Below are 26,910 nucleotides of genomic sequence, written 5' to 3'. Positions count from 1 at the left end.
AAACTTTCCTCCCCTCACCTTATTCAGATGCCCTCTGGTATTTGCTACTGTTGCCCAGGATAAAGGTGCTGGCTGTCCACCCTATCTATGTCTTAATCTTGTACATCTCCATGAAGACACCTCTCATCCTTCTTCGCTCCCAAGAGAAAAGCCATAGCTCTGCTAACCTTGCCTCCTAAGACATTTTCTCCAATCCAGGCAACATGCTGGTAAAGTAAAACACAATGCTGATAAATTCAGCAGGTCAAACAGTGTACTTTATGTAGAAACGATAAATAACCAATGTTTTGGGCTTAAGCCCTTCATCAAGGTCTGATAAAATGTAGGCAGGCGCACAAACAAAATGGTGAGGAATGCAGGGAGGAGGAGCATAGTCCCACAGGCAGGAGATAAAGGAGGGAGGGCACACCAGCAAGCAGGGGGAGGGGGAAAACTCTTAATAGAGAGGGAAGGGAGTGGAGAGCTGGAGGAAAGAAGACAAAGGGAATGGGAAGAGAAGGAGAACAGAGAGTAGGCTAGGAGAAACCAAAGAAGTCTATGTTAATGCTACCCAGTTGGAGAGTGCCCAGATAGAAAATTGGGACTTGTTGTTTTTAAAGTACATCAATATAAAAGTTACATATGGAGCAGTATCATGGAAGACAGAATAAATAAAACTTTAAAGAAACTATTCAGAAAATTGAGAAAAATAAAGATCATAATGCACTCACAATTCCTCCAACTTATCGTACATGAGAAAAGCATCAGCAGGCAAGCTTTTGATTTTATTGCTCTTCAGAGACCTAATATGGAGAGAAAAAACATTATTAATATTTTTTAAGTTGTCAGTCATCAAGTTCAAAAGCTGCATCTCTTATATCAACTTTCCTTACTGTCTGGGTCCGGCTGGGTGCCACTGTATTGAAAGTCTTGAAGTTTAGACATATAGCACAGTGACAGGCCATTTCGGCCCACGTGTCTCAAATGGATGCAAAAATTTGAGGTGATGGATTTGAAAGTCAGCATGTTAAAGAGCAAACGAAGGTGGTTCAAGCTGAGGCAGCTGCAACTAAAGAACAATCAATTCAAAAAATTACTATGTTAGAAAATTCTAGGAGAAGAAATAATATGAAGATTGTTGGTCTTCAGGAAGGCAACGAAGGGCAAAACATGAAGAGATTTTTTACAACGTTGGATTCTGCAAACTTTGGAGGGGGTAACTGAATTTCAAGGAGATATTGCGATTGAAAGAGCTCATCGAGCATTACGACCTGAGCCGCAGTCAGATCAAAAGCCATGTTCAATTCTGGTCAAGCTGGGGAGAAGATCTTGGAGCCGGCTGCGAAGCAAATAAAGGAGAGATAATCGTCATTGATTTATGATGGTAATAAGATTTTCTTTAACCCTGATAATAAATTTTGATTTGTTGGGAACAAAAAATAATTTAATGCTGTTAAAAATGTGCTATGAAAAAAGGGTTACACTTTTGTTTCAAGGTACCCAGCAGTGTAGAAAGATTTTGTTCCTGAGGGTAAAAATAGATTTTTTTTTTAAAAAGTGGAACTCAATGAAGCGAAAATGTTTGCAGATTCGTTGCCTGAGAAAATGAGACGAGGACTAGGGGATATCTGAAGAGAGAGAGGAAGTGGAAAGATTGCAGTGGGAGATGTATAATGAAATTATACAAGTTTAGGAGGAGAGAGAATATTAGAGAGGACAGTTTTTACCTGATAGATCTATGTTAAAAAAAAAACACAAATTGAGCATTGGAAGTTTGAGTAGATTTGAGGCACAAGAGATAGTATAATTTCGGGGGAGTTAGGTGAGAGTATGAGCTGGCCTCCGTGGAATCTGGTGGGCAGGTGTGGTTTTCGATCACCACTCCTATAGATCAGGGGTATAAAGATGCACTGGGGGGGGGAGGGGTAGAGTTTCTATTCTTTTTGTTTCCTTCCTTTTTTCTCTTGAATATACCTAAATTTAATAATTGTATTATGACATATTTAGTTATTTTGGATATAGGAGGAATGGAGATGGTTATTGAATTTTATGAGAGTTTAGATGGCTGATAAATTAAATTTTATTAGTATTAATATTAATGGGATTCAGAATCAAATAAGCAGAAAAAAATTATTGGTTTATATGAAAAAAATGAAAACAGACATTTCTAAACAAGAAACACATTTGATGGAAAAAGAACATCAAAAATTAAAAAGAGATTGGGTAGGACCTGTAATAGAATATTATTTTAATTCTAAGGCTGAAATACAGCAATATTAATGAAAATTTACCAGTTAAAATATTGGATATTAATATAGATGTAGCAGGGAGATACATTAAGGTAAATTGTCATATTTATTTGGAACAATGGACCTAATGAATGTATATGCACCAAATGTAGATGATGGCAAATTTATGCAAGATGTCATTATGAATTTATCAATCATCAAGGGAAAATTTATATTGGGAGGGGATTTTAATTTTGCTTTATACTCTAAATTGGATAGATCAAGAAAATAAGGTAGCAAAATGGTAACAGATTTGATGAAAAATATGGATTTAGTGGATATATGGAGAAAAATCCACCCGAATGAAAGAGATTATTCTTTTTATTCTTCTCAATTTAAAACATATTCGTGGATAGATATATTTTTAATTTCTGCACAACTTCAATATTGAGTACAAAGAGTAGAATATCAAGTGTGGATTTTTGTCATCATTCACTTTTAATTTTGTCTGTTTCATTGGAAGAACAACAAAAGGTAGATTATAGATGAAGGTTAAATACTATTTTGCTGAAGAAAATGGAATTTTGTGATTTTTTTGAGGCAACAGATAAAATGTTTTCTAGATATTAATAAAGATTCAGTTGTGAGTAAGTTTGTATTATGGGATTCAATGAAGCCATATTTAAGAGGTTAAATAATAAGTTACACTTCAAAAATAAAGCATATATGAAAGAAGCAACTCCATTAGATAAAGAAATGATGAAATTCGCGAAGGAAATTAAAGTACACAAGGATGAAGAGAAGAGAAGAGAAAATTGTTAGAGTTGAAGAAATTAAGACTTAATGCTGTGCAGACTTATAGAGTGGACAGAGAGATAATGAGAACACGACAAAAATATTATGAGTTAGGTGAAAAGGCCCATAAAGTTTTAGCATGGCAATTAAAAACTGAACAGATTTCTTGAACAATAATTGCTCCAAAGAATATTAGGACAGACAACATAAAATGCATGAAATAAATGATAATTTTACAGACATTTATGCTAAACTTAATCATTCAGAGTCTAAGAGACATGATAATAAAATAAAATAATGAGACAAATTAAATTACTGGTGTTAAAGGAGCACAAAAAGATAAGACTAACCAAGAATTTTTCAGAAAAAGAAGTTTATGATAATCTAATATCTCTACAGAATAATAAGGCACCAGGTGAAGATGGTTTCCCTCCAGAATTTTATAGAGTTTAAGGAGCTATTAATACCTGCATTGATGGAGGTATTAGGTCAAATGAAAGAGGTTCATGATCTATCTGAATCTTTTAAAACAGCATTAATAACTGTAATCCCAAAAAAAAAAGAATTTTTAAAAAATATATACACAGCCTTCTTCATAAATTGTTAGTTAATAGGCTAGTTGAATATTTGACAAAATTAATAAATTTAGATCAAACTGATTTTATTAAAAATAGAAAAGCAGCAGATAACAGTTAAATTTTTAAGTTTGGTAAATATAGCACAAAATAGGAAGATTCCCGCAGTAGTGGAGGCATTAGATGCAGAGAAAGCATTTGATCAGTTTGAATGGGATTTTTTTTGAGACACTTGATGCTTTTGGGATTCCAAATACATTTATAAACTGGATAAAGGCATTGTATGATCAACCAAAAGCAAAAGTGATTACGAATAAACAAATCTCACAACCCTTTTTGCTTGAAAGGTCTTCTAGACAAAGTTATCCATTATTACCCTTTTTGTTTGCATTAGCAATTGAACCATTGGCAGAAGTAATTAGAAATGATAATGAAATTAAAGTATTTGAAGTAGGTAATAAAGAATATAAAATTAGTTTATTTGCTGATATTTAACGAGACCAGAAATATCTTTAAATAAGTTGAATGAGCGATTAAAAGTGTATGGGTTAGTATTGGGTTATAAGTGAATGTTGATAAAGTGAAGTAATGCCTATGGTGGATATGGATTACTCTCAATGTAAAAGACTGTCAAAATTTAAATGGAAAATGAAGCAATTAAATACTTATGAATTAAAATTAGTAAAGAGATAAGTAATTTATTTAAACTAAATTATGCCATTGTTTAAAAAAAATTGGAAGAGGATTTGAAAAGATGATTTACCAATAATGTTAATAGGATGAGTGAATTGTATTAAAATGAATATTTTTCCAAGAATACAATATTTGTTTCAATCATTGCCCATTCAAGTACCAAATTTTTTCTTTCAAAACTTGAAAATAATACATGAATTTCTTTGGAAAGGTAAAATGTCAAGAATTGGTTTAGAAAAATTAATGTGGAAATTTGATCAGGGTGGACTAAGACTACCAAATTTTAAGAATTATTTGAAAGCAATTGAGATTTTTGTCCTATTATTAACAGGATGAAAAACCAGCTTGGATTCAAATAGAAATGAATAAGATTGGTAAAACTATTCTGGAGTTAATTTTGTATAAATGGAATAGTGAGTTAAAAAGGAACAAAAGATTTTTCCATATTGAAACATATTTTAAACAGATGTTACAGCAGCATTTCAGGTACAAATATTTAGAGAAATAGATAGATAGATTAGCGCAAAATAAGAGAAAAAGTGGTCATTCACTGTCCATTCAGAAATCTGATGGCAAAGGGGAAGAAGCTGTTTTTGTACCATTGGGTGTTCATCCTCAGGAGTACTGTGGTCACAACAGTATTTTAAGATCATAAAAAGAATTGAATTTTATTAGTATTAATATTAATGGGATTCAGAATCAAATAAAGCAGAAAAAATTATTGTGCAGCAGACTGAAGGTCACCACAGATCTTGATCTCTATTTTACCATTTATTGTTGAGGTCCTACAGATCAGTTCAGACAGCTGGAGCATCATTTCAAAATGCCACTGGTCTGCTTGATTGCAGTGGCAGTGGCAGTGAGTGCAATATATTGTTTATTGTTCTGAACCAATATCCAATGGTTCAATATAATTTTCTTCATCAATAGCATTATACTCCACACAAGTTAAATGGACTTAATCCTAATTATTCAAATAAGTGTTTTCGATGGAATTCATTTTGAGAGGGGAATTTAAAATTATCAATTATCAAAAATGTTGTTAAAACAAAATCAACTTCTTCCTTTTACTTTGAATCATTCTTTATTTGATAATTGGTAAAGTAAAGGTTTACAGAGGATAAAAGATTGTTTCTTAGTATCTTTTTTCTCAACTTTTGATCAATTAAAAGATAAATACAAAATACATAATAATACAATTTTTGCATATTATCAATTAAAAATGTATTTGCAAAAGAGACTGGGATGAGATTTGAGACTCCCTAAACAAAGTCAATTTGAAGATGTAATAACATTTGTTGTTAAGAAATTTATAACTAATGTATATCTAAAATTACAAGAGACTAAAGAAAAAAGATTCATATAAATCAAAAATCTAATGGGAGAAATATTTAAATATACAAATTCTGGAGGAGATTTGGTCAAAATTATGTGATGAAAGTGTTATGAATACAATAAACGTTAGATATATAATGGTTCAATATAATTTTCTTCATCAATAGCATTATACTCCACACAAGTTAAATGGACTTAATCCTAATTATTCAAATAAATGTTTTCGATGAGCGAAAGAAATAGGGACTTTTTTTGCATTCAGTGTGGTCTTGTGAAAAAGTGGAAAGGTTTTGGAATGAACTGAGTTTATTATTAGGGCAAATTATGAAGATAAAGATACCAAAGGATCCAAGAATATTTTTACTTGGAGATATTTATGAAAAGGATATAAAATTGAAATTGGACAAATACCAAGAAAAAGTTTGTAAGTATTGCAATAGCAACTGCAAAGAAATGTCCAGCGATATCATGGAAAGATAATAGAGAAGTGTTATTAACTAGATGGTATAATGAGATGCAAAACTGTATACCTTTGGAAAAAATTACATATAGTTTAAGGAATAGAGTTGAATTTTTTTTTAATATATAGTATTTGGAAACCATATGGGTTTTATGGATAATCTTCTGTACCTCTTCAATCTTATCCACTCCTCTTAATTAGTAATTTTTAATAACAAATAATGATTGTATAAGTTAATATTATTGTATATTAAATGGTAGGTGTTTCTTTTCTTTCCTTTTCTTATTTTTTGGTTGGGAAGGAAGATGGGGAGAAAAATATAAAAGTTTTTTTGTATCATGGCTATAGATTTTTGATGTTTTATTCATTTTTTCCTGGAATGATGCAAACAATTAAATCAAAATTTTTTTAAAGTCTGACTACCGAAAAACACATCTGTTAGCTGCAGCAAAGACTTTCCAGCAGTACTGAATAAAAGGTCATGGCCTGCTTATTGATTAGCGCCAATTGATTGCTTCTTGTTGATGCTATAAATGCACCAATGTTTAGAATTGGTTCAAGTTACTGAATTCTAAAGGGAATAGTATGGCAGTTGTTAAACCTTTTCCAGCTTTTTTTTTTACACTTTTGCAAAAAGCCACTTTCTTCCAAACATATGTACAGTAGTATGCATTCCTCTGTAATATGGTACAACTGGAAGAATGAGCAGACTGCATGCTGAACAGTACAGAATGCTGGAAGAGAAAGAAATCCATTGTATTAGAACATTACAGCCCAGTCCAGGTCCTTCGGCTGTACTAACTAAAGTAAACATATTCCACAACAATCTAATCCTTTCCTTCCCTACTCCCATAACCCTCTAGTCTAGCCTGACTATATGTCTATCTATGAGTCTTTTAACTGACCCTATTGCACTAACTTCCACCACCATCAATGGCATTCGAAGCGTCCACCACTGTGTAAAATAACTTGCCTCTAACATCTCCCCTACATTTTCCTCCATTCGCCTTACACAGATGTCCTCTGGAATTTGGTATTGCCACTCCAAGAAAAAGGTGCTGTCAATCCTATCTGTGGCTCTCATAATCTAAATACCTCTATCAGATCATCTCTCATCCTTCATCACTCCAAAGAGAAAAGCTCTAGGTCTGTCAACTTTGCTTTGTAAGGCACGTTCTCCAACCCTGGCAATATCTTGGTAAGCCTTGTCTACACAATCTCTAAAGCAACTTCATCCTTCCTGTAATGAGGTGACCAAAACAGAACATAATACTCTAAGTGTATTCTAACTGTAAGTCTAACTGGAGTTTTTCAGAGCTGCAACATTACCTCAAGACTCTTGTACCTAATCCTTTGACTAATGAAGACCAGCCCATCATACGCCTTCTTAACCACCTTATCAACTCGTGCAGCAACATGAGGGATCTATGGACCTCGACTGCAAGATCTCTCTGTTCCACCATATTGTTAAGAATCCTGCCATTAGCCACAAACTGTCTTCAAGTTCAACCTTCCAAAGTACATAATTTTACACTTAACCAGATTACAGTCCATTTACCACTTCTCTGCCCAACTCTGCATTCTGTCTATATCTTGATGTAACCTAAACAACCTTCTACACTATCCACAATATCTCCAACCTTTTGTATCATCTCCAATCCTACTAACCCACTCTTCTTTGTCGGAATCAAAAGAAAAAGGTTTAAAATCCACTATTTTAATCGTAACTAATTTACTCATTATGTCCAGTTTCATAACTCCAAAGGAAATGGGTCAATGACAATTTTTCTCAAGCAAAATATTTCAGTAACAATTGGGTCTACAGCAGTTGTTCTCAACCTTCCCTTCCCACTCACATACCATCGTAAGCAATCCCTTACCAATCACAGAGCACTTATGGCGTAGGGATTGTTCAAGGTGAAATGTAAGTTTAGGGGTTAGTTTGGAAACACTGATGTTGACAGATTTCAATCCCAGTGTCTATGGCAAGACAGAATCAGTTCAATTAATGTATTGATTACGCTGGCTTTTCAAAAGTGTGCAGAGAGCCAAGGGTGCCTACAAAGATGTCATCAGTAAACCACTGATAAGAATCAGGGGAAAATTATTGAAAATTCATGGGTAAAGTGGATATGTCAGGAATAGGGAGCCACAAGTAGGTTTTGAAAGAGAAAGTATTCTGCAAAGAATTCAGGAATAATACTTTGGAAATATTATGTTCCTGAAAAATTCAACTAATTTATGTTATGTTTTTAGATGACAATTAATTTGTAAAGATTTGTACATATCCCACCAGTGCAAATATATTTGCACATTTGTATAGTATTCATCTCTTTTTTAAGGGAGAAGTGGCGACATCTATGCTTATTAACTGCTGAGGCAAAATGCTACCTTAACATTGGTGGGTTATGATGATCACATAAGAAACTGTCTTATAATAATGTTTGTACCATCCTTGCAGTCAAGCTGAAGACTGACTGCCACAAATAGGGGTTGGGTTAACCTGTAACTCCATTTAGAAATGAATGAATAACAATGCAAGTTGGGTCCAGATACTAATTCAGAACAATAAGCAATATATTGCACTCACTGCCACTCCAATCAAGCAGACCAGTGGCATTTTGAAATAAGGCTCCAGCTGTCTGAACTGATCTGTAGGACCTCAACAATAAATGGTAAAATAGAGGTCAAGATCTGTGGTGACCTTCAGTCTGCTGCACAATATTGCCATCATGAAGGCTCAATCCTTCCACCAGATATTGGACAATCCACTATTGAGCTGGAAGCTGAAGGGATGTAATAGTACAGGAAATAGAAAAGAAATTAGACCAAGAACCCTAGACAAGTTCTTTCTGCCTGGGCTACTAGTGAATAATGCTGCTCCAGTTCTCCATTCACTAGCTGCCCACCACCTTACTTTCCCTGACACTGACCATCACACCAGTTGCCAGACTGTAGGTATCAAAAGCACCACAAAATAAATATTTCAATTTGAAATGATTAATCATATATTCCACACAAAATAACTGCTGTGCATTTGTTCATTTAATCTTTTTCCATATGTAACTGCATGTGCCAGAACTCGTAAGCAGCATCTCCATAATGGATACATGGCTGATGTAATGCAGTTAACTTTCAGTGGCAGAGACCAAGTGTTGATTTGAAATAAAATATCGATAATCTCTTCTTCATCATCTTTTCTCCATATATGTTTGTGCCTGGTAGTGTGATAAATGCCTTCAAGGCATGGGTGGCAGGAGACAGATAGCAGGGATGGAAAAACAATTGCCACTCATGCTTCATGGAACCATTGATTTTTATGATATCGGTCTTCAACTAGTGACTTCTGCCCACATCCTAACCAGATCTACAATTCCTCCCATATCTGTTCCTCTTCCAGTCTTCAATGCTTCATCTTGATACTTACACCAGCAAAATCAGTGTTAAAACTCCACCTTCACCATGTGTAATCCCATGATGGTAGTATCCCACTTGGTTGAATTGCAACCAATCCAGCTGGAATTGTAAGGCAAAATATAGGTTGATGCCCTAATATCATACAGTTGCACTATTGGAAATGTCATTTTTCAGATGAATCTTGAAACCAAGGCCATGTTTCCTTTCTCAAACAGAGGAGAAAAAAAAGTGACATTTTAAAGTGGAGTTAGGTTATCTCCAGTATCTTGCTCAATATACACCTCATTTAATATCATTTGAGGCAAATTATCTGGTTGTTATCATATTGATTTTTGTGAAAGCTTATTCCACTTAAGTTTGAATGCACAAAAGTGCTGGAGAAACTTTACAGGTGAATTTATTTATATACAGGTAAATTTATTTATATACAGGTGCATCAGAATTTATTATCATGAATGTGCTACAAAATTTGTTATTTTATGGCAGCTTTGCAGTACAAATATTACTATCAATTACTTTTCAAAAATAAATGCAGTGAATAGTGCATGAAAATAGGATAAAGTGAATTAGTGTCTGTGGTTCATTGTCCATTCAGAAATCTGATGGCAGAGGGGAAGAATCTGTTCTTGTGCCATTGGGTGCTCATCTTCAGGCTCCTGTACCTTTCTTCCAGATGGTCTATGAAAAATTCTATGTAGCAGAGTGAAGTGGATGTGGCATAGGTGGTGGGAATCCTTTAGGATAGAGGCTGCTTTCTTAAGACACCACCTCATAGATATCTTCTATGGAATGAAGGCCTGGTGCCCGTGATGTCACTGGCCGAGTTAACAACTCTCTAGAGTTTTTTCCTGGTCCTGTGCATTGACATCTCCATATCAGACAGTGATGTAACCAGACTAAATGCTCTCTACAGTATACCTGAAGAAATTATCGAGAGTCTTTAATGATATACCAACATCCAAATGAAGTATAGCCATTGGCAAGTCCTCTTTGTGATTGCATTGACATGGAGGCACCAGGACAAATCCTCAGAGATGTTGACACCAAGAATTTGAAGTTCTTCACAGAATTCATTCGAGTGCCTCTGGAATCAGCAGGCCTTCCTGAACTAGTTTTCAACTGCACATTAGCCTGCTTTATCCTACATTACTAAAACTTGACATTTGGTATAATCCAAAACTTTCTATCATTGAAGACTAATTTTTTTAAATTACTTCTCCAAATCCTTAAGCTCCTCTTTATATATTTCTTTCCGATGTTATTTGTTTCCACCTGGATCATGACTTCTGCCTATTTTCCAAGTACTGCTCCCCCACCTTAAATATTCTGCCCAAGTTATTTGCTGTCCTTAGTATGGCAGCAGGATAATAGAATCCTCAACGTAGATGATATGTGGGCAGCATAGTTAGCCTAACAGGTTGCACCATGCTGTCATTGCACCAGCAAAAAGGACCAGGGCTTGAATCCCATGCTGTCTGCAAGGAGTTTGAACCCATGTCTGCTTGGGATTCCTCTGGGGGTTCCTGTTTCCTCCCATCATTTGAAACATACTGGTTATAGGTTCATTGGGCAGCTTGGGTTTGTGGGTGGAAATGGCCTGTTACTGTGCTGTATGTCTAAAATTTTAAAAATAATAACTTATCTTTTTTAAGTAAAAAATATCTAATATTTTAGACAGCAAAGTTGGTTGCCAAAAATTGCAGCAGGATCTCGATCAGTTGGACAGATAAGCAGAAAAATGGTGGATGGAACTTAATACAGAGAAATGTGAGGTTTAGAAAGACTTACATGGGCAGGACCCACACAATGAATGGTGGGAATCTGGGGAATCAAGGAGTACCTTGAAAATTGAGTCAAAGGTAAATTGGAGGTCAAAAAAGTTTATAGCACTTTTTTTTAAAATGAAAGAAACAGCACAGTCATAGGCCATTCTGGCCCATGAGCCAGTGCTGCCTGAATACTCCAATTTACCTACAAACCCCGTACATCTTTGAAACGTGGAAGAAAGCTAGAGCCCCTGGAGGAAACCCACACATTCACAGGGAGAATATACAAACACCTTACAGATAGCACAGAATTTGAATCCAGGTCATTGGTGCTATAATAGCATGGCTCTAACCATTACACTAACCATGCCACCCCATTGGCCTTCATCAGTTGGAGTATCAAGTATAGGAGTTAGGAGGTCATGTTGAAGTTTTTGCAAGATGTTGGTGAGGCCCCATTTGATCTATTATATTCAGCTTTGGTTACCATTCTATACGAAAGATGTCAAGCTGAGGAGGATGAAAAAAAGATTTATGAGGATGTTGACAATACTTGCAGGCCTGAGGTATATGAAGAGGTTGCTGTATTGGAGGATTTAAACCATGTTTTTGCTCCTGCAAGGCTGAGAATCAGTGACCTGCTTGAGACTCAGCAGACATAAGCTAAATTCCACCATGGGGCCAAGAGATGCAGTTATCTGACAAAAAGACATCTGTGTACCAAGAACATTTAATCTTCCTGCTTGTTTTGGTCACAGACTGTCAGAGGCCTAACCTTGATGCAAAATAAACCATTGTATTCAAAGTGATAAGCTGAAAGTTGTGTATTTCAATAGAAGCCTAGGCATGCTAGCTTATCTTTCTTACTGTGCTGGGAATAGGTGCTTGGGTAAGCAGTTTTTGGGTAATATAAGCCATGGTCCCGCTGCTGAAGTTTGAGACTCTCTGAGAGGTGGTAACATCTCTCAGCAAAAAGAAGAACTTCTAGAGTCCAGCCAACGTCCCGGTAGGGGGAGGTGGAGAAGCTGCTACTGGCGCCCTGACAACCTACTACAAGTGTGCGGTCGTTGCCTTGCTTCAGCAGTTGGGACCAGTCCAGGCGTTGATAAGTATAATTGGGAAGGGCTTGCATATCATATCAATCAGCTTTAGAATTTGTAATAAAGATTTGTATAAACTGAAGTGCTCTCGGCGCGGGTGTCTATTTTCTTTCGGTAGCTCAAACACTGTGACCAATCTAAAACGAACAAAGTGAGAGGTACAAGTTTACCCAGGACAGTTGTGCAGGGAAGGTTTTTATTACTTGCAGCACAGAAAGATGAGAGAGGTATACAAAATCATGAGGAATAAATCCAGTGAATGCACAACCTTTTGACCAGAGGACATAGGTTTAAGGTGGTGGGGGGTTGGGGGAGAGCAATAATAGGAAGTCACAGGGGTAAGCTTTTTTTACATAATGGTGAGCAAATGGAACAAGCTGCTGAAGGAGGTAGTTGAGGCAGGTACTATTATAACATTTGTATAACAGATACATGGATAGAATAGGTTTACAGGGATACGGGCTAAATGCAGCAGGTGAGATAAGAGTGGGCATCTTGGTCAGCATGTGTAATTTGGGCCAAAGGGCCTGTTTCCATGCTCTATAATGTTATAGCTTTTTGACCACAGAGTTTCTAAACTTATTCTCTATTTCTAACCTGCCAATATTGTCATCTATTTGCAAAATTCCTACAAAGTGTATTATACGACATTTTCAGTCTATGTTTATCCTTTGGTGATCCAGCAAGTCTGGAAACATTCACAGTTTCAGAAAATGGATACAGTCCCCGCTTATCTGGTCATACATGACAAATTCTGATAAACTCTTGGAACAGATTTCAGCATTAATCCCCTGTGATCTTATTCGACCCTCTGATATATTTACATCAGAATACATCAAGCTCAATGTTATGCCCCTGGTTTAATCTTCAAATAAGCCCAACAGTTCCAAGCTTATGCTACAAAACACTTGGTCTTTCATTTCATCCTTTTCCTTTGCTTTTAGTTTCACTCAACAGAATAGATGGCATTTTGGAGAATACTATTTAAATAATATTTAAACAAATTCTTTCTACATTATTAACTTTATTGTAATAACTCAACACATTTTAAAATGTCACAAAAACATTCCCTTTCTAAATTATATAATCTCGTACTCATTTTTCATTTCAAATTATTAAATTTTATGGATCAAAAGCCTACATTTAAGAGTTGAGAGAAATTTTTTATATATATACAATGACCAATAGACACACTGACACAATAAAATTAAAAATAAATAAAATTACTTACAGCATCGTCACATTTTCTGAAACCTGAGGCACACGGTAAAAGTCTCTGTAGTCACATACCAGTTGTGTTCCTTGACAATCACACTTCTGTGGGAAATGTTGAAGTGCTGCAAGTGAAGAACATAGCATATCTAATCATACTCAAAATACATCACTTGTAGTGAAAATCACTTTAAAAAAAAATTAGAACAAAAACAAGGTTGAAATGGATTTGAATTTGGATAGACAAGCTGGCATAATTTAAGCTAAATTAAACTGAGTGTCATCGTGTGTACCCCCCCCCCCCCCAATTCACTCTGAAAGTTTGGTATTTAGCAAGGTTTCCAAAGAGTATTGAATATAAATGCAATCTGTCATAAAATTTGAGTTTTTTTCCAGTTTTGGTATTTCAAAGTATCAGTCAATAAAAAATATACAAGGTAAACACAAACTGCTGGAGAAGCTCAGCATGTCAAACAGTGTCCTTTATATAGCAAAGGTAATGATACATAACCTTTGTTTCAGTTTTGAGCCCTTCATCAAAGTAATGAGAAAATGCCGGCAGGCGTCAGAACAAAAGAGTGGGTGGGGAGGGGGGGAAAGGAGGAGGTAGCAAAAGCTGGAAATGATGGGAGGAGAAAGGAGGGAGGGGACAGCAGCAATGAGGGGGAGGAGGGATGGTGGAAGAACAAGAAAGAGGGAGGGGAGAGAAAAGGCGAGCAGGTTTAATGGAAAGCCGTAAAGTCAATGTTAATGCCATCTAGCTGGAGGGTGCCCAGACAGAAAATAAGGCACTGTTCCTCCAATCTGTGGGTGGTCTAGTGGGACAGTACACAAGATAGACATGTGAGTGCAGGAGTGTGGCTGGGGGTGGGGTAGGGAGAGGGGCAGGTGGGGGTGGGGTAGGGAGAGGGGCAGGTGGGGGTGGGGTAGGGAGAGGGGCAGGTGGGGGTGGGGTAGGGAGAGGGGCAGGTGGGGGTGGGGTAGGGAGAGGGGCAGATGGGGGTGGGGTAGGGAGAGGTGATAAGTAAGTGGGATCCAGTAGCGAGGCTAGGACTTCAGTGGCAGTCTGTGTTGGGAGTCAGTAGTCAAGGCTTAAGCATCTCTGGTGAGTAGGGGGTCGGGGCCTGAGTTGCAGTGGACATCTTTGGTGCCAGAAGTACTGTCGTGTATGTGGCTGGGGGCCAGGTGGGAGTGGGTGGCTGTCGCACCAGTAGTTTCATCGTGTCAGGAGCTAGGAGTGGGCAGACATGGCGTCGGGAACTCCATGGGGGCTGGGGTCTGTGTTCTGGTCAGCAGCCATAATGTTGGGAGCTCCATCTGATGGGCTGCTGGGGTCTGGGCTCGATCTTGGCAGCTGTGACGTTTGGAGCTCCAGTAAATCGGCAGCCGAGTCCAGGACTGAGGTCAGTGGCTGTGGTGTTTGGAGCTCCAGAGGGGAGGGATCCACATGGAGGGTCGCAGAGGCTGCAGTCTCAAGGGAGGCGAGCTTACGGTTATTGATGGACATCAGGAGGGTGTAGAGCTGGCAGTTAAATGTATGGATCTGGCAGCGGATGTAGTACAGGAGAGGTACGCTGCAGTCAAGGCCAATGAGGTCTGGAGCTATGGAAGTGAGAGGGTGAGTTTCCGCTGATATCTCTGTATCGAGGTGAGGGTGGTGCGGAGGAGTCATCGGGAGAAGTGGAGGGAGCAAAAGTCAATACTGTGTAGGTACCATAGGTCCAAATTGCGAGGTGTGGAGCTGGAGCTGAAAGCCACGAAACACAAGATAGTGGCAGAGGCAAGTCGAGAGGGAGGCTCTGGAATCAAGTCTGGGTGAGAACATGATTGTTGAGTTTGAGAGCAGCAGAGCTTACAGATGGGGAGCAATGAGAAAGAATCTACAGAACTCTCTATGGAGAGCAAAGGTGAAATTCTTAAGGGCAAGTATCCCTTGCAGATTTCACAGAGTTGTAGTAGTCAGAAGTAAATTGCAAAAATCTGTAGACTCTGTGGTTGAAATAAAAACACAAAATGCTGGAGAAGCTCAGCAGGTCAAGCAGGATCCTTCAAGTGGCAAAAATACATAAACGACGGGCCCGTTGACAGCTCTCAAACACTTAGTCTTATTGACCCCTCCCACAGGACTCCACCACTATGCACAAAGCCACCGTCTCCAACACCATCTCCAACCTCATCACCGCTGGTCACCTCTCCTCCACGTCTTCCTACCTCATTCTCTCCCACTCCACACTCCCCGTTTCTACCTTCTACCCAAGATGCAAACTCAGCCATCCAGGCAGACACATGGTTTCTGCTGCTCCTGCCCCACCAAACTGGTTTCATCTTACCTTGACTATCTTTTCTCCTGAGGTCAAATTCTTCCCCACCTACATCCGCAACATCTCGCATCCCCTCCATCTCTTCAGATTCCCCAAACTGGACTACCTCATCTTCACAATGGATGTCCATTCCTTTTATACCACCATCCCCCAGACAGGTCTGAAAGAACTTCACTTCTTCTTGGACCAAAGACACTCTCTACCACCACCCTCCTCCACTTGGCAGAACTTGTCCTCACTCTAAATAAATTCTCCTTCAACTCGCATCACTTCCTCCAAATTAAAGGAGAGCCATGGGTCCCCACATGGGTCCCAGCTGCACCTGCCTGTTTGTGGGCTTTGTGGAGCAATCCATGCTGCAAGCCTACACATGCAAGACCCCTCAACTCTTCCTCTGGTATATCAGGGCTGCCTCATGCACCCACAATGAGCTTGTCAACTTCAATACATTTTGCAAACAACATCCACCCTGATCTCAAATTCACCAAGTCCAACTCTGACAACACTCCCCTTCCTGGATGTTTCTGTCTCCTTCTCAGGAGACAACCTTTCTGCCGACATACTGTAGAAATGTAAAGGTTGTGTTCATAGGATAAATGTAGAAATGTTAAAAGTTGTGTTTATAAAGAAAACCAGCATAAGCTTACTCAGTCAAGAAGCTCCCAAAGAACAGGGTCCAAGTTTAAAAACTAACAAACCTCCCAGATTGGATACAGTAACAAAAAAACAGGTACAATAACAACATTTAAAAGGCTTCCAGACTGCCAAATGCATATGAAGAGGATGGAGGGATGTTTAAGCGCCAACTTTAGTTTGGTTTGCACATCAGGACTGGCACAGACGTGGATTTAAAGACTATTTCTGTACGGTGCTATTCCAAGAATGATTTTAAGGGGAAGTGAAATAAGCAGGCCAAACTATAGAAAGACTATAGAAAGATGTGCAATGCGTAAAGTGTTGCTTTAATTGTTAAAATACTGTTTTGACAATTAGTTTAAAATTTATCAAGGGAAACATTTCCTATCTGAGGTACTGAACTCAGATAATGGTCTTCACTTTGTAACTGAGATAAATAAAGAATTGAATAAGGAATTGGGATCCCACAATATTTCCACTACTCTCATCAAACCCAGACAGCAGGAATAGTGAAATGTGCAATAGAACATTAAAAAAATTAAACTGGCAAAATTGACTAAGGAAACAGGGATACCCCTAGCATTATCTAAAATGCGAGTGACACTGCAGGTTAAGTCGGGGTTATCTGCTACAGAGATGGTCCACGGACAGACAATTCAGACATTTGGGGAGCAAAGCCCGCCCCGCCAGTGGGGATGAATTTATTATCATTAAGCAATAACATGAGAAAATATCCAGGTAATCTAAGACTTCTTCAAGCAGTGCATTCACAAGTACATCGTCCATCTAAAGGAGGGTAATTAAACAGAATGTAGTGAATATCCTAACGTCAAATCTGAAAATTACATCCTCGTAAGGAAATTGGATCAGAGGAAATTGAGAACTCAGTGAGGAACAGCCATTCCAGGTGCTGTTAAACAACATCGACTTCAGTAAAGCTTGAAGGGAACCCTCCCTGGATCAATGAATGGACTGAAGGAAAAAGGTCCACCTAAAACCTAAATACTTTTTATTCTAACTTAAGAACTTCATTGTTATGATATTTCGTCGCCTTGTTATGTGAACTGAATATCGGAGTAGTGACTGAAAAGATGAATTTTGGGTGACGGAGTGATAATGGATTTTTAAGACTAAACAGATAACAGACAAGTCAAATTAAGGACACAGACATGTGGAGGTCAGCAGGGTAACAGGACATCTTTTAGGACCCACAGATACATAACCATACCAAAGCTGGGAGAAAGTTGATGTGAAACTTCACTGTATACAATGCTTTTTGACATAGCCATGGCTGATGACCAATTTGACGTGGTCCTGCTAACTGGGATATGTGGTTCCCCCTATGGCTCATGTACAGAAGCTACACTAATACCCTGATTGGCCAGAGGTAAACTGGGTTCAGGACAAGGAGAGGTATCTCTAGGATGGAGCAGGTCTATATGATTCTGTTCCCCCGGGACGGTACAAGAAAGGCATCCTGAGAGCTAATTGGGGGGGGGGGGGCTATTGGCTAATTAAACAACTAAAGGACTCCCAAGTAGCTGGGAAGGTGGTTTCTCAGCTGTCAGTGGAGATGGTTGCCATCCGTACAGTGACAATGGACACAGATTTTATTCCAGCAGGTAGTGGGGAGACCTATAAAATTATAGGTCAAGGCTGCTGTATGTCTAGCTCTGACAACATCACTAAGTGGGTGAACCACATACAAAAAGAGATACAGGACTTTCATAAAGTTGGTGTGAAATGCCTGACTGCTACATATATCCCTCTGCACAAAGCTTTGGCATTGGATTTAAAAAACTTGATGCTCCCAGCTACCCTTGTAGATTTACTGTTTTAATGGTGTCCAAGTTTTCTCCATAGACCCTTTTTGTAATAGTCATGATAAACAGGAGGGAAATGGAGACGGTGGTGTTCGTCGGACAAATGGAGACGGTGGTGTTCGTCGGACAAATGGAGACGGTGGTGTTCGTCGGACAAATGGAGACGGTGGTGTTCGTCGGACAAATGGAGACGGTGGTGTTCGTCGGACAAATGGAGACGGTGGTGTTCGTCGGACAAATGGAGACGGTGGTGTTCGTCGGACAAATGGAGACGGTGGTGTTCGTCGGACAAATGGAGAAATGTTGAAGGTTGTGTTCGTAGGATAAATGTAGAAATGTTGAAGGTTGTGTTCGTAGGATAAATGTAGAAATGTTGAAGGTTTTGTTCGTAGGATAAATGTAGAAATGTTGAAGGTTGTGTTCATAGGATAAATGTAGAAATGTTGAAGGTTGTGTTCGTAGGATAAATGTAGAAATGGAGAAGGTTGTGTTCGTAGGATAAATGTAGAAATGTTGAAGGTTGTGTTCGTAGGATAAATGTAGAAATGGAGAAGGCTGTTTTCGTAGGATAAATGTAGAAATGGAGAAGGTTGTGTTCGTAGGATAAATGTAGAAATGTTGAAAGTTGTGTTCGTAGGATAAATGTAGAAATGTTGAAAGTTGTGTTCATAGGATAAATGTAGAAATGGAGAAAGTTGTGTTTATATTAAAAAAAAACAGCAATAGTTTACTCAGTCAAGAAGCTCCCACAGAACTTGAAAACTAACAAACCTCCCAAATAGGAATAAATTCTCACTTCTTCTACAGAAGCACCCCCACCTCCAGATAACCTGACATCTTTAACACAATAGTGCTAACTGACTACTGATTGAGTTACTACCTGTTAGACATGATGCAAACTGTCAAAGGCTGCAAAAGCATCCAGCAACACTGATGGCACCATTCATTCCCTGGTTGGCATTGTTGCTGCTCAGAAAATTTGGCCACAATTGTTAATTTCAATCATTTAAGATTAGAGTGGAACTATCCATTTGCATGTATTAATTGAAACCAGAAATCAGGCAGGCAAAAAACAGATATTGATGTGTACTGAGAGCAACCCTTCCAGTCTTCTGTTGATTTTTGTATACAAGGATACCTCTTAATTATGACTTTACACGAGAATAAATTTCTCGCACACAACAGATTATTTCCCTGTCTTTACAAAGAGGATATGCAAAATATAAAACATAAGTTGCAATACATTCAAAGAAATTATATTCTGTTTGTTTGCAGGAAAATGCCTTAATATTGTACCCTGTAACTGTGTACTTTGAATGAAACAAAATAGACAAAGTGAGGTGACCTTGTCTTTCTTTTCTTTGGCTTGGCTTCGCGGACAAAGATTTATGGAGGGGGTAAAAGTCCACGTCAGCTGCAGGCTCGTTTGTGGCTGACAAGTCCGATGCGGGACAGGCAGACACAGTTGCAGCGGCTGCAGGGGAAAATTGGTTGGTTGGGGTTGGGTGTTGGGTTTTTCCTCCTTTGCCTTTTGTCAGTGAGGTGGGCTCTGCGGTCTTCTTCAAAGGAGGTTGCTGCCCGCCAAACTGTGAGGCGCCAAGATGCACGGTTTGAGACGATATCAGCCCACTGGCGGTGATCAATGTGGCAGGCACCAAGAGATTTCTTTAGGCAGTCCTTGTACCTTTTCTTTGGTGCACCTCTGTCACGGTGGCCAGTGGAGAGCTCGCCATATAACACGATCTTGGGAAGGCGATGGTCCTCCATTCTGGAGACGTGACCCACCCAGCGCAGCTGGATCTTCAGCAGCGTGGACTCAATGCTGTCGACCTCTGCCATCTTGAGTACTTCGACGTTAGGGATGAAAGCGTTCCAATGGATGTTGAGAATGGAGCGGAGACAACGCTGGTGGAAGCGTTCTAGGAGCCGTAGGTGATGCCGGTAGAGGACCCATGATTCGGAGCCGAACAGGAGTGTGGGTATGACAACGGCTCTGTATACGCTTATCTTTGTGAGGTTTTTCAGTTGGTTGTTTTTCCAGACTCTTTTGTGTAGTCTTCCAAAGGCGCTATTTGCCTTGGCGAGTCTGTTGTCTATCTCATTGTCGATCCTTGCATCTGATGAAATGGTGCAGCCGAGATAGGTAAACTGGTTGACCGTTTTGAGTTTTGTGTGCCCGATGGAGATGTGGGGGGCCTGATAGTCATGGTGGGGAGCTGGCTGATGGAGGACCTCAGTTTTCTTCAGGCTGACTTCCAGGCCAAACATTTTGGCAGTTTCCGCAAAGCAGGACGACAAGCGCTGAAGAGCTGGCTCTGAATGGGCCAGCTCTTCAGCGTTTGACGTGACCTTGTCTACATACTGCTCATTCCCGCTCGCATTATTCAAATAAAGTCTGTTTGAATTGTACTGTATGGCTTGGTTGTACTTTTTGTACTTCGACAGGAGTGCGACTATCACAATAAAGCATATCACAAACCCTCCAACTCCCACAACTACCTGGACAACACTTCCTCATACCCTGTCCCCTGCAAGAATTCCATTTCCTTATCTCAATTTCTCCTTCTCCACCACATCTGTTTTCAAGATGAGGTCTTCCTAGTCCAGATCTTCCAAAATGTCTGCATTCTTCCACAATCATGGCTTCCCCTCCACCACTATCAACTCAGCCTTTACCCGTATCTCCTCCATTTCCAACTCGTCTATGCTGGCCCCCTCTGCCTCCAGATGCAACATAGAATTCCCTTCATCCTCACCTAGCACCCCACTAACCTCCATATCCAACACATCCTCCTTCGCCATTTCTGCCACCTACTATGTGATCCCACCACTAGACACACATTTCCCTCTCCGCCTTCCTTAAGGACTGCTCCCTCTAAGTCTCCCATGTCCACTCCTCCCTCCTCACCAATCATCCCCTTGGGACCTACCCCTGTGACTGCAGGAGGTGCTCCACACGCCAACACCACCTCTCTCAGCATCATTTGGGGCCCCAAACAGACCTTCCAAGTGAGGCAATATTTCACTTGTGAATCTGCAGGGGTCATCTACTGCATCCAGTGCTCCTGCTGTGGTATCCTCTACATCAGAGAGACTGGATGCAGATTGGGAGATCAATTTGTTGAGCACCTTTTCTTTGTCTGCTGCAATAGTGTGGCCACCCATTTTCAATTCTCCATCCCATTCTCTTGTATGGTCTCATGTACTGCCAGACAGAGACCACCTGTAAATTGGAGGAACACCTCATCTTCCAAATGGGCACCCTCCAACCAGATAGCATTAATATCCAATTCTCTGGTTTTTGTTAAAACTACCCCATCCAATTAACACCTTTTGTTGGTCTGGATTCCTCCCCTATTGTTTGAATACTGAGACTTTCTGATATATTCTGCTTCTGCCATTTATGATTTTTAAAAAATTTATTTATAAATTTTAAACCACAATAATAGTTGCATTATATTGAATTCAAAAATTTTAGATGTGGTATATAACCCCACTCCCACCTCCCCTACCCCCAATCCATAAAAGAGAAAGAAAGATACAAAAAGAAAGAATAAAAAATACCGGAGGACGCCAAGGGAATAAAATATTTAAACCATAAAGTCTATATTAAAAGTTTCAAGAAATGAGGTCTTCAGAGAATCTATTAAACATGCAAACCCACATTTTGTAAATATGGGCATCGTATTTTCCAAAACACATGACATTTATCTCGCAGACTATATCTAATCTTCTCTAATGGTATACAACTATGAAGTTCTGTATACCATCTAGCCATACCTAAATCTATTTTGACTTCCATGATATTGTTATACATATCCTAGAAACTGCTAAAGCAATTAGCACAAATTCAATTTGATACATATTTAATCTTAGTTTTGGTCTTATAACTTTATTACTACTCAATAAAAAATTTCATAGGAAATTTGACCCCTGTAATTCATTCCAAAAAAATTACCTACCTCTAACCAAAAATACCTAATTATAGGGCATTGCCATGTTGAATGCAAAAAGGTAGCAAACTTCGATCTACACCTAAAATATAAATCTAATATAGCAGGATTTAATCTATTTAATTTTTGTGGAGTCAAATATAATTGATGGAAAAAATTTTATTGTACCATCCTATATCTTACATTTATAATTTTAGATACATTACTCTTAACTCCATCCAATCCTTTTCATTTATTTGTATCTGTAAATCTACTTTACATCTTGGTCTTGATTTATGCACCCCAATTTTGGGGGCTTTCATTTGATGCAAATTATACATTACAGAAATAAATTTATTTACAAATCAGTAATTCCAATTCACTTGGATTAGGTTACATAAAACTAGGACCTATTTTACCAGATAAAAACCTTTAACTTGATAATAGCAAAATAAAGTATTATTAGGTATATTAACTGTTTCTCTCATTTGTTCAAATGTTATAAATTTCCTATTCTCAAAGCAGTCCTCAATCTTCTTCTTATCCACCCATTTCTAAATCCTCAAAAATTAGTTATCCATTGAAAATGGAATAAGCTTATTTTGACATAGGGGCATTGTCCTAGATATTAAACCTTTCATACAAATTTCATTATCAATATTATTCCACAACTCAGTCAAAATGTTTCAAAATAGGTGTTTCTCTATTTTCAACTAACAATTTAGAATACCATTTATAGATAAAATCTTGGGGTTTCATATCCCCTATCGTATTAAACTCAATAAAAACCCAAGATGGGGTATTATCTAAACTAAACAATACATTAATAAATATCAATTCTCATTTCTTAAAATGAAGTTGTTAACCCCCTAATTCATATTTCCAGGTTAATTTTTCCCAAGAAACCCTTGGCACTCATCTTTCCATAAAAATTTCCTAACTGCCATATTTAAATCCTTAAAAAATTTTATTGAAAAAGGGCCCAGGCTCAGAACATCAGCAATATATCTTTGTCTCCTATAGATGCTGAATGGACCAGCTGAGTTCCTCCAGCATTTCAGTGTTTTTGCTACAATCTCAGCGTCTTTGGCCTACTATATTTCCCAGAATTATTATTCATCTGTCTGAAAATCAAGTTCCTCTTTCATGTTTTATAAACAATTGTCAATTACATAAATATTTTTGGAATAAGTAACTCACTCACAGCAATCTTCTGCTAATTCAATGCGAGTTTTCCTGAAAAAGTCTTCAAACATATTTGCCAAGCCAGTATTATCCTCTAAAAGATAGGAAAATGCATTTCAATACATTTCAGAGACAAAATGCACATAATATTGAGTTGTTTACATAAGCTCTTGTCAACTAAGGATTAAAAATCAAAATGATTCATCATTTGGTTACTTCAATAACCATATAACAATTACAGCATGGAATCAGGCCATTTTGGCCCTTCTAGTCGGCACCAAATTAAGTACTCACCTATCTACACCCTGCCCATAATCCTCCATTCCCCTCCCATCCATGTACCTATCCAATTTTTCCTTAAATGACAAAATTGACCCTGCTGCCACTACTTCTCCCAAAAGGTCAGTCACCACTCTGAGTAAAAACAAACCCCCCCCCCATGTTACTTCTAAACTTTTTCCCCTTAACTCTTAACTCATGACCTCGTTTAAATAGTTCCTATTCTCAATGGAAAAAGCCTATCCACATCAACGCTATCTATTCCTCTCATTATCTTAAATACCTCTATCAAATCCCTTCTCAACCTTCTATGCTTCAAAGAATAAAGACCTAATCTGCTCAATCTTTTTTGTAATCTAAATTCTGAAATCCAGGTAACATTTTCTTAAATTTTCTCTGCCCTCTCTCTACCTTGTTGACATCCTTCCTATTATTCAGTGACCAGAACTGCACACAGTATTCCAGATTTGGCCTCACCAATGTCTTGAACAGTCTCAACATAATTTCCCAACTCCTGCATTCTATGCTTTGATTTATAAAGGGCAGCATACTAAAAGCCTTTTTCGCCATGCTATCCACATGAGATTCTATCTTCAGGGAATGATGAACTGTTATTCATAGATCTTTCTGCTCCACTGCATTCCTCAATGCCCTCCCATTTACTACGCATGCCCTGTTTTGATCATTCCTTCCAAAATGAAGCCCTTCACACTTCTCAGCATTAAACTCCATCTGCCATCTTTCAGCCCACTCTTCTAAGCAGTCCAAATCCCTCTGCAATCTTTGAAAACCTTCCACAATTCCACCTATTTTAGTATCATCTATATATTAATTAATGCAATTTAACACCCCATCATCCAGATCATTAATGTATATGACAAACAGTTATCCACTACGACTCTCTGGCATCTCCCTTCCATCCACTGTTGAATCCATTTGACTATCTCAAAATTAATACCCAACAACTGAACCTTCCTAACTAACCTTCCATGCGGAACCTTATCGAAGGCCGTATTGAAGTCCATATAGACAACATCCACTGCTCTACCCTCATCAACATTCCTAGTCACCTCTTCAAAAAATTCAACAAGATTGGTCAAACATAACCTTGCACACACATATCTGTGTTGAGTGTTCCTAATCAGACTGTCTCTCCAGGGACTTTTTATATACACAAGAATGCTTTCCATTAATTTACTTATTGCAAATGTCAAACTTACAGGCCGATAATTGCTAGGCTTGTACATGCCAATCCTCTAGCACTATAACCACCTCTAATGACATTTTTTTTTTAAAAAAATCACTGTCAGACTCACTGCTATTTCTTCACTAACTCCTCTCAAGGGAAAATCCCATCGGAACCTGGAGACTTATCCACTTTAATATGCTTCAAAATCTCCAGTACTTCCTCTTTCTTAATCACTATAGTTTCCATAATTACCCTCTTTGCTTCCTTTACCCTGCACAATTCAATATCCTTCTCCTTAGTGAAGGCCAAAGAAGAGAAATTGTTCAAGATTTGCACCATCTCTTTTATCTCTGCTCTGATTCTCTAAGGGATCAATTTTATCCCTCATTCTCCTTTTGCTTTTAACATATTAGTAGAAACCTTTTGGATTTATTTTCACCCTGTTTACTATAGCCACCTCATACCTTCTTTTAGCTTGTCTAATTTAAAAAAAAAATTTATTTATCATTTGCATCAATAAAATCATTAACTCAATTTCTTTCTTAAGATTCTTTTTACATTCAATGTATTCTCCAAACATCTTTTTTCCTTGTTTCTTATATTTATTGCAGGACTCCCTCTTTTTTCAAACCAAGTTTCCAATATCCCTTGAAAACCATGGCTCCCTCAAACTTTTGACCCTGTTTTTCAACCTAACAGGAGCATAAAGATTTTGTACTCCCACAATCTCACCTTTAAAAGACCTCCATTTCTCTACTACTCATCAAACAAATCATCCCAATCCACTCCTCGTAAATCCTTTTGCATCTACTCCAATCTAGCTTTCCCCCCCCAATCAAACCTCAACCCTAGGCCCTGACCTATCCCTTTCCATAATTACAGACAGAATCTGAAAAGCACCCCAATTACTGCAACTTTTATTGCAGCAGATAAACGTTATAAAGTCAGAACAAAATGTAATATCATTTATCTTTTAAAATATAAAATTTGCAAGGCCCTATGTTCATGCTATTGTCAATTAAAAATCTAAAAACATAGGTACCTATTCAAATAAATGTATATATTATAATATTAAGACTGAACATTAAAATGTAGACAATTCAATCAGTAGAATTAGTGTATTTAGTCACTGATGCATACACAACCTTAAGGAGAGCAAACTTGCGACAGTACAAGATGATATTTGGAATGATAACAATTTTATGAGCAAATGTGTAATCCATCGAGTTAAAAATAACAAGATTATAGCATATAATATTCAAACGCATTCATTTATTCAATGAAAAATACTTTGTTAGGTTACAGTATTACACAGGGAATTATGCAATATCATTTTATCATCAGTAGTTGAATTTCACAACACTGAAGAATAGCCAAGATTTAAACGCACATTGCTGTGAAATAATGGATGTGGATAAAATCATGTTCAAAATTCACTGAATTCACTTAAAAATTCGAAGGCACACAATAGCTCAAGTGATTTTGAAATTGCTGACTTTACAAAAGGGCCTGTATTTTCTTCTATGTACATGTGAAAAGCAACAAAAAAAAAAAAAAATCTTCTGGTCAGCAAATCCACTACTTTGTAAAGTTGTAATAACATAAAAATCATATGACTCTACTGACTTGGTAACATCCTCTGAATGGAAGAACCACACAGAAACACCCCATTACAACATGCTAAAATTAGATTCAATTTTTCAACTATGTACTTTTCCAATGAGAATTATAGGCAAGATTAATAATGATAGGATTTGTTATTGCATTTCACAAGATAAACAACATTACCACAGTCTTCTTCATCTGCCCCATTTTCACAATCTTCAATCTTATTGCAATGCAACGACTGGGGTAGACATAATGAAATATTCCCACATGGGAAAAATCCAATTGGACAACGAGGATTCTGAGGGATAGTTATTGCCGTCATGACTTCTATAAATGGTAAAAGAGAGAAATAATAATGAATATAAATGAAATTTAAT

General features: G+C 38.0%; 1 protein-coding gene across 1 annotated transcript in view; it reads right to left on the bottom strand.

Annotated features, from left to right (window-relative positions):
* LOC138740129 (relaxin receptor 2-like) overlaps positions 1–26,910 on the bottom strand; it is a 117,625-nt gene that overhangs the window by 69,931 nt on the left and 20,784 nt on the right. Inside the window, exons 2-5 of the mRNA XM_069892531.1 lie at positions 26,714–26,860; positions 23,477–23,551; positions 13,580–13,685; positions 711–782 (exon numbers count right to left, since the gene is read on the bottom strand). Of these exons, the coding sequence (XP_069748632.1) occupies positions 711–782; positions 13,580–13,685; positions 23,477–23,551; positions 26,714–26,860 (400 nt within the window). The remainder of the gene's footprint in view (positions 1–710; positions 783–13,579; positions 13,686–23,476; positions 23,552–26,713; positions 26,861–26,910) is intronic.

This window comes from Narcine bancroftii, chromosome 7, assembly GCF_036971445.1.
Source record: "Narcine bancroftii isolate sNarBan1 chromosome 7, sNarBan1.hap1, whole genome shotgun sequence".
NCBI classification, from domain to species: domain Eukaryota; kingdom Metazoa; phylum Chordata; class Chondrichthyes; order Torpediniformes; family Narcinidae; genus Narcine; species Narcine bancroftii.
The sequence above is the reverse complement of the archived record's forward strand: the minus strand, read 5'-3'. Positions and strand labels throughout refer to the sequence as shown.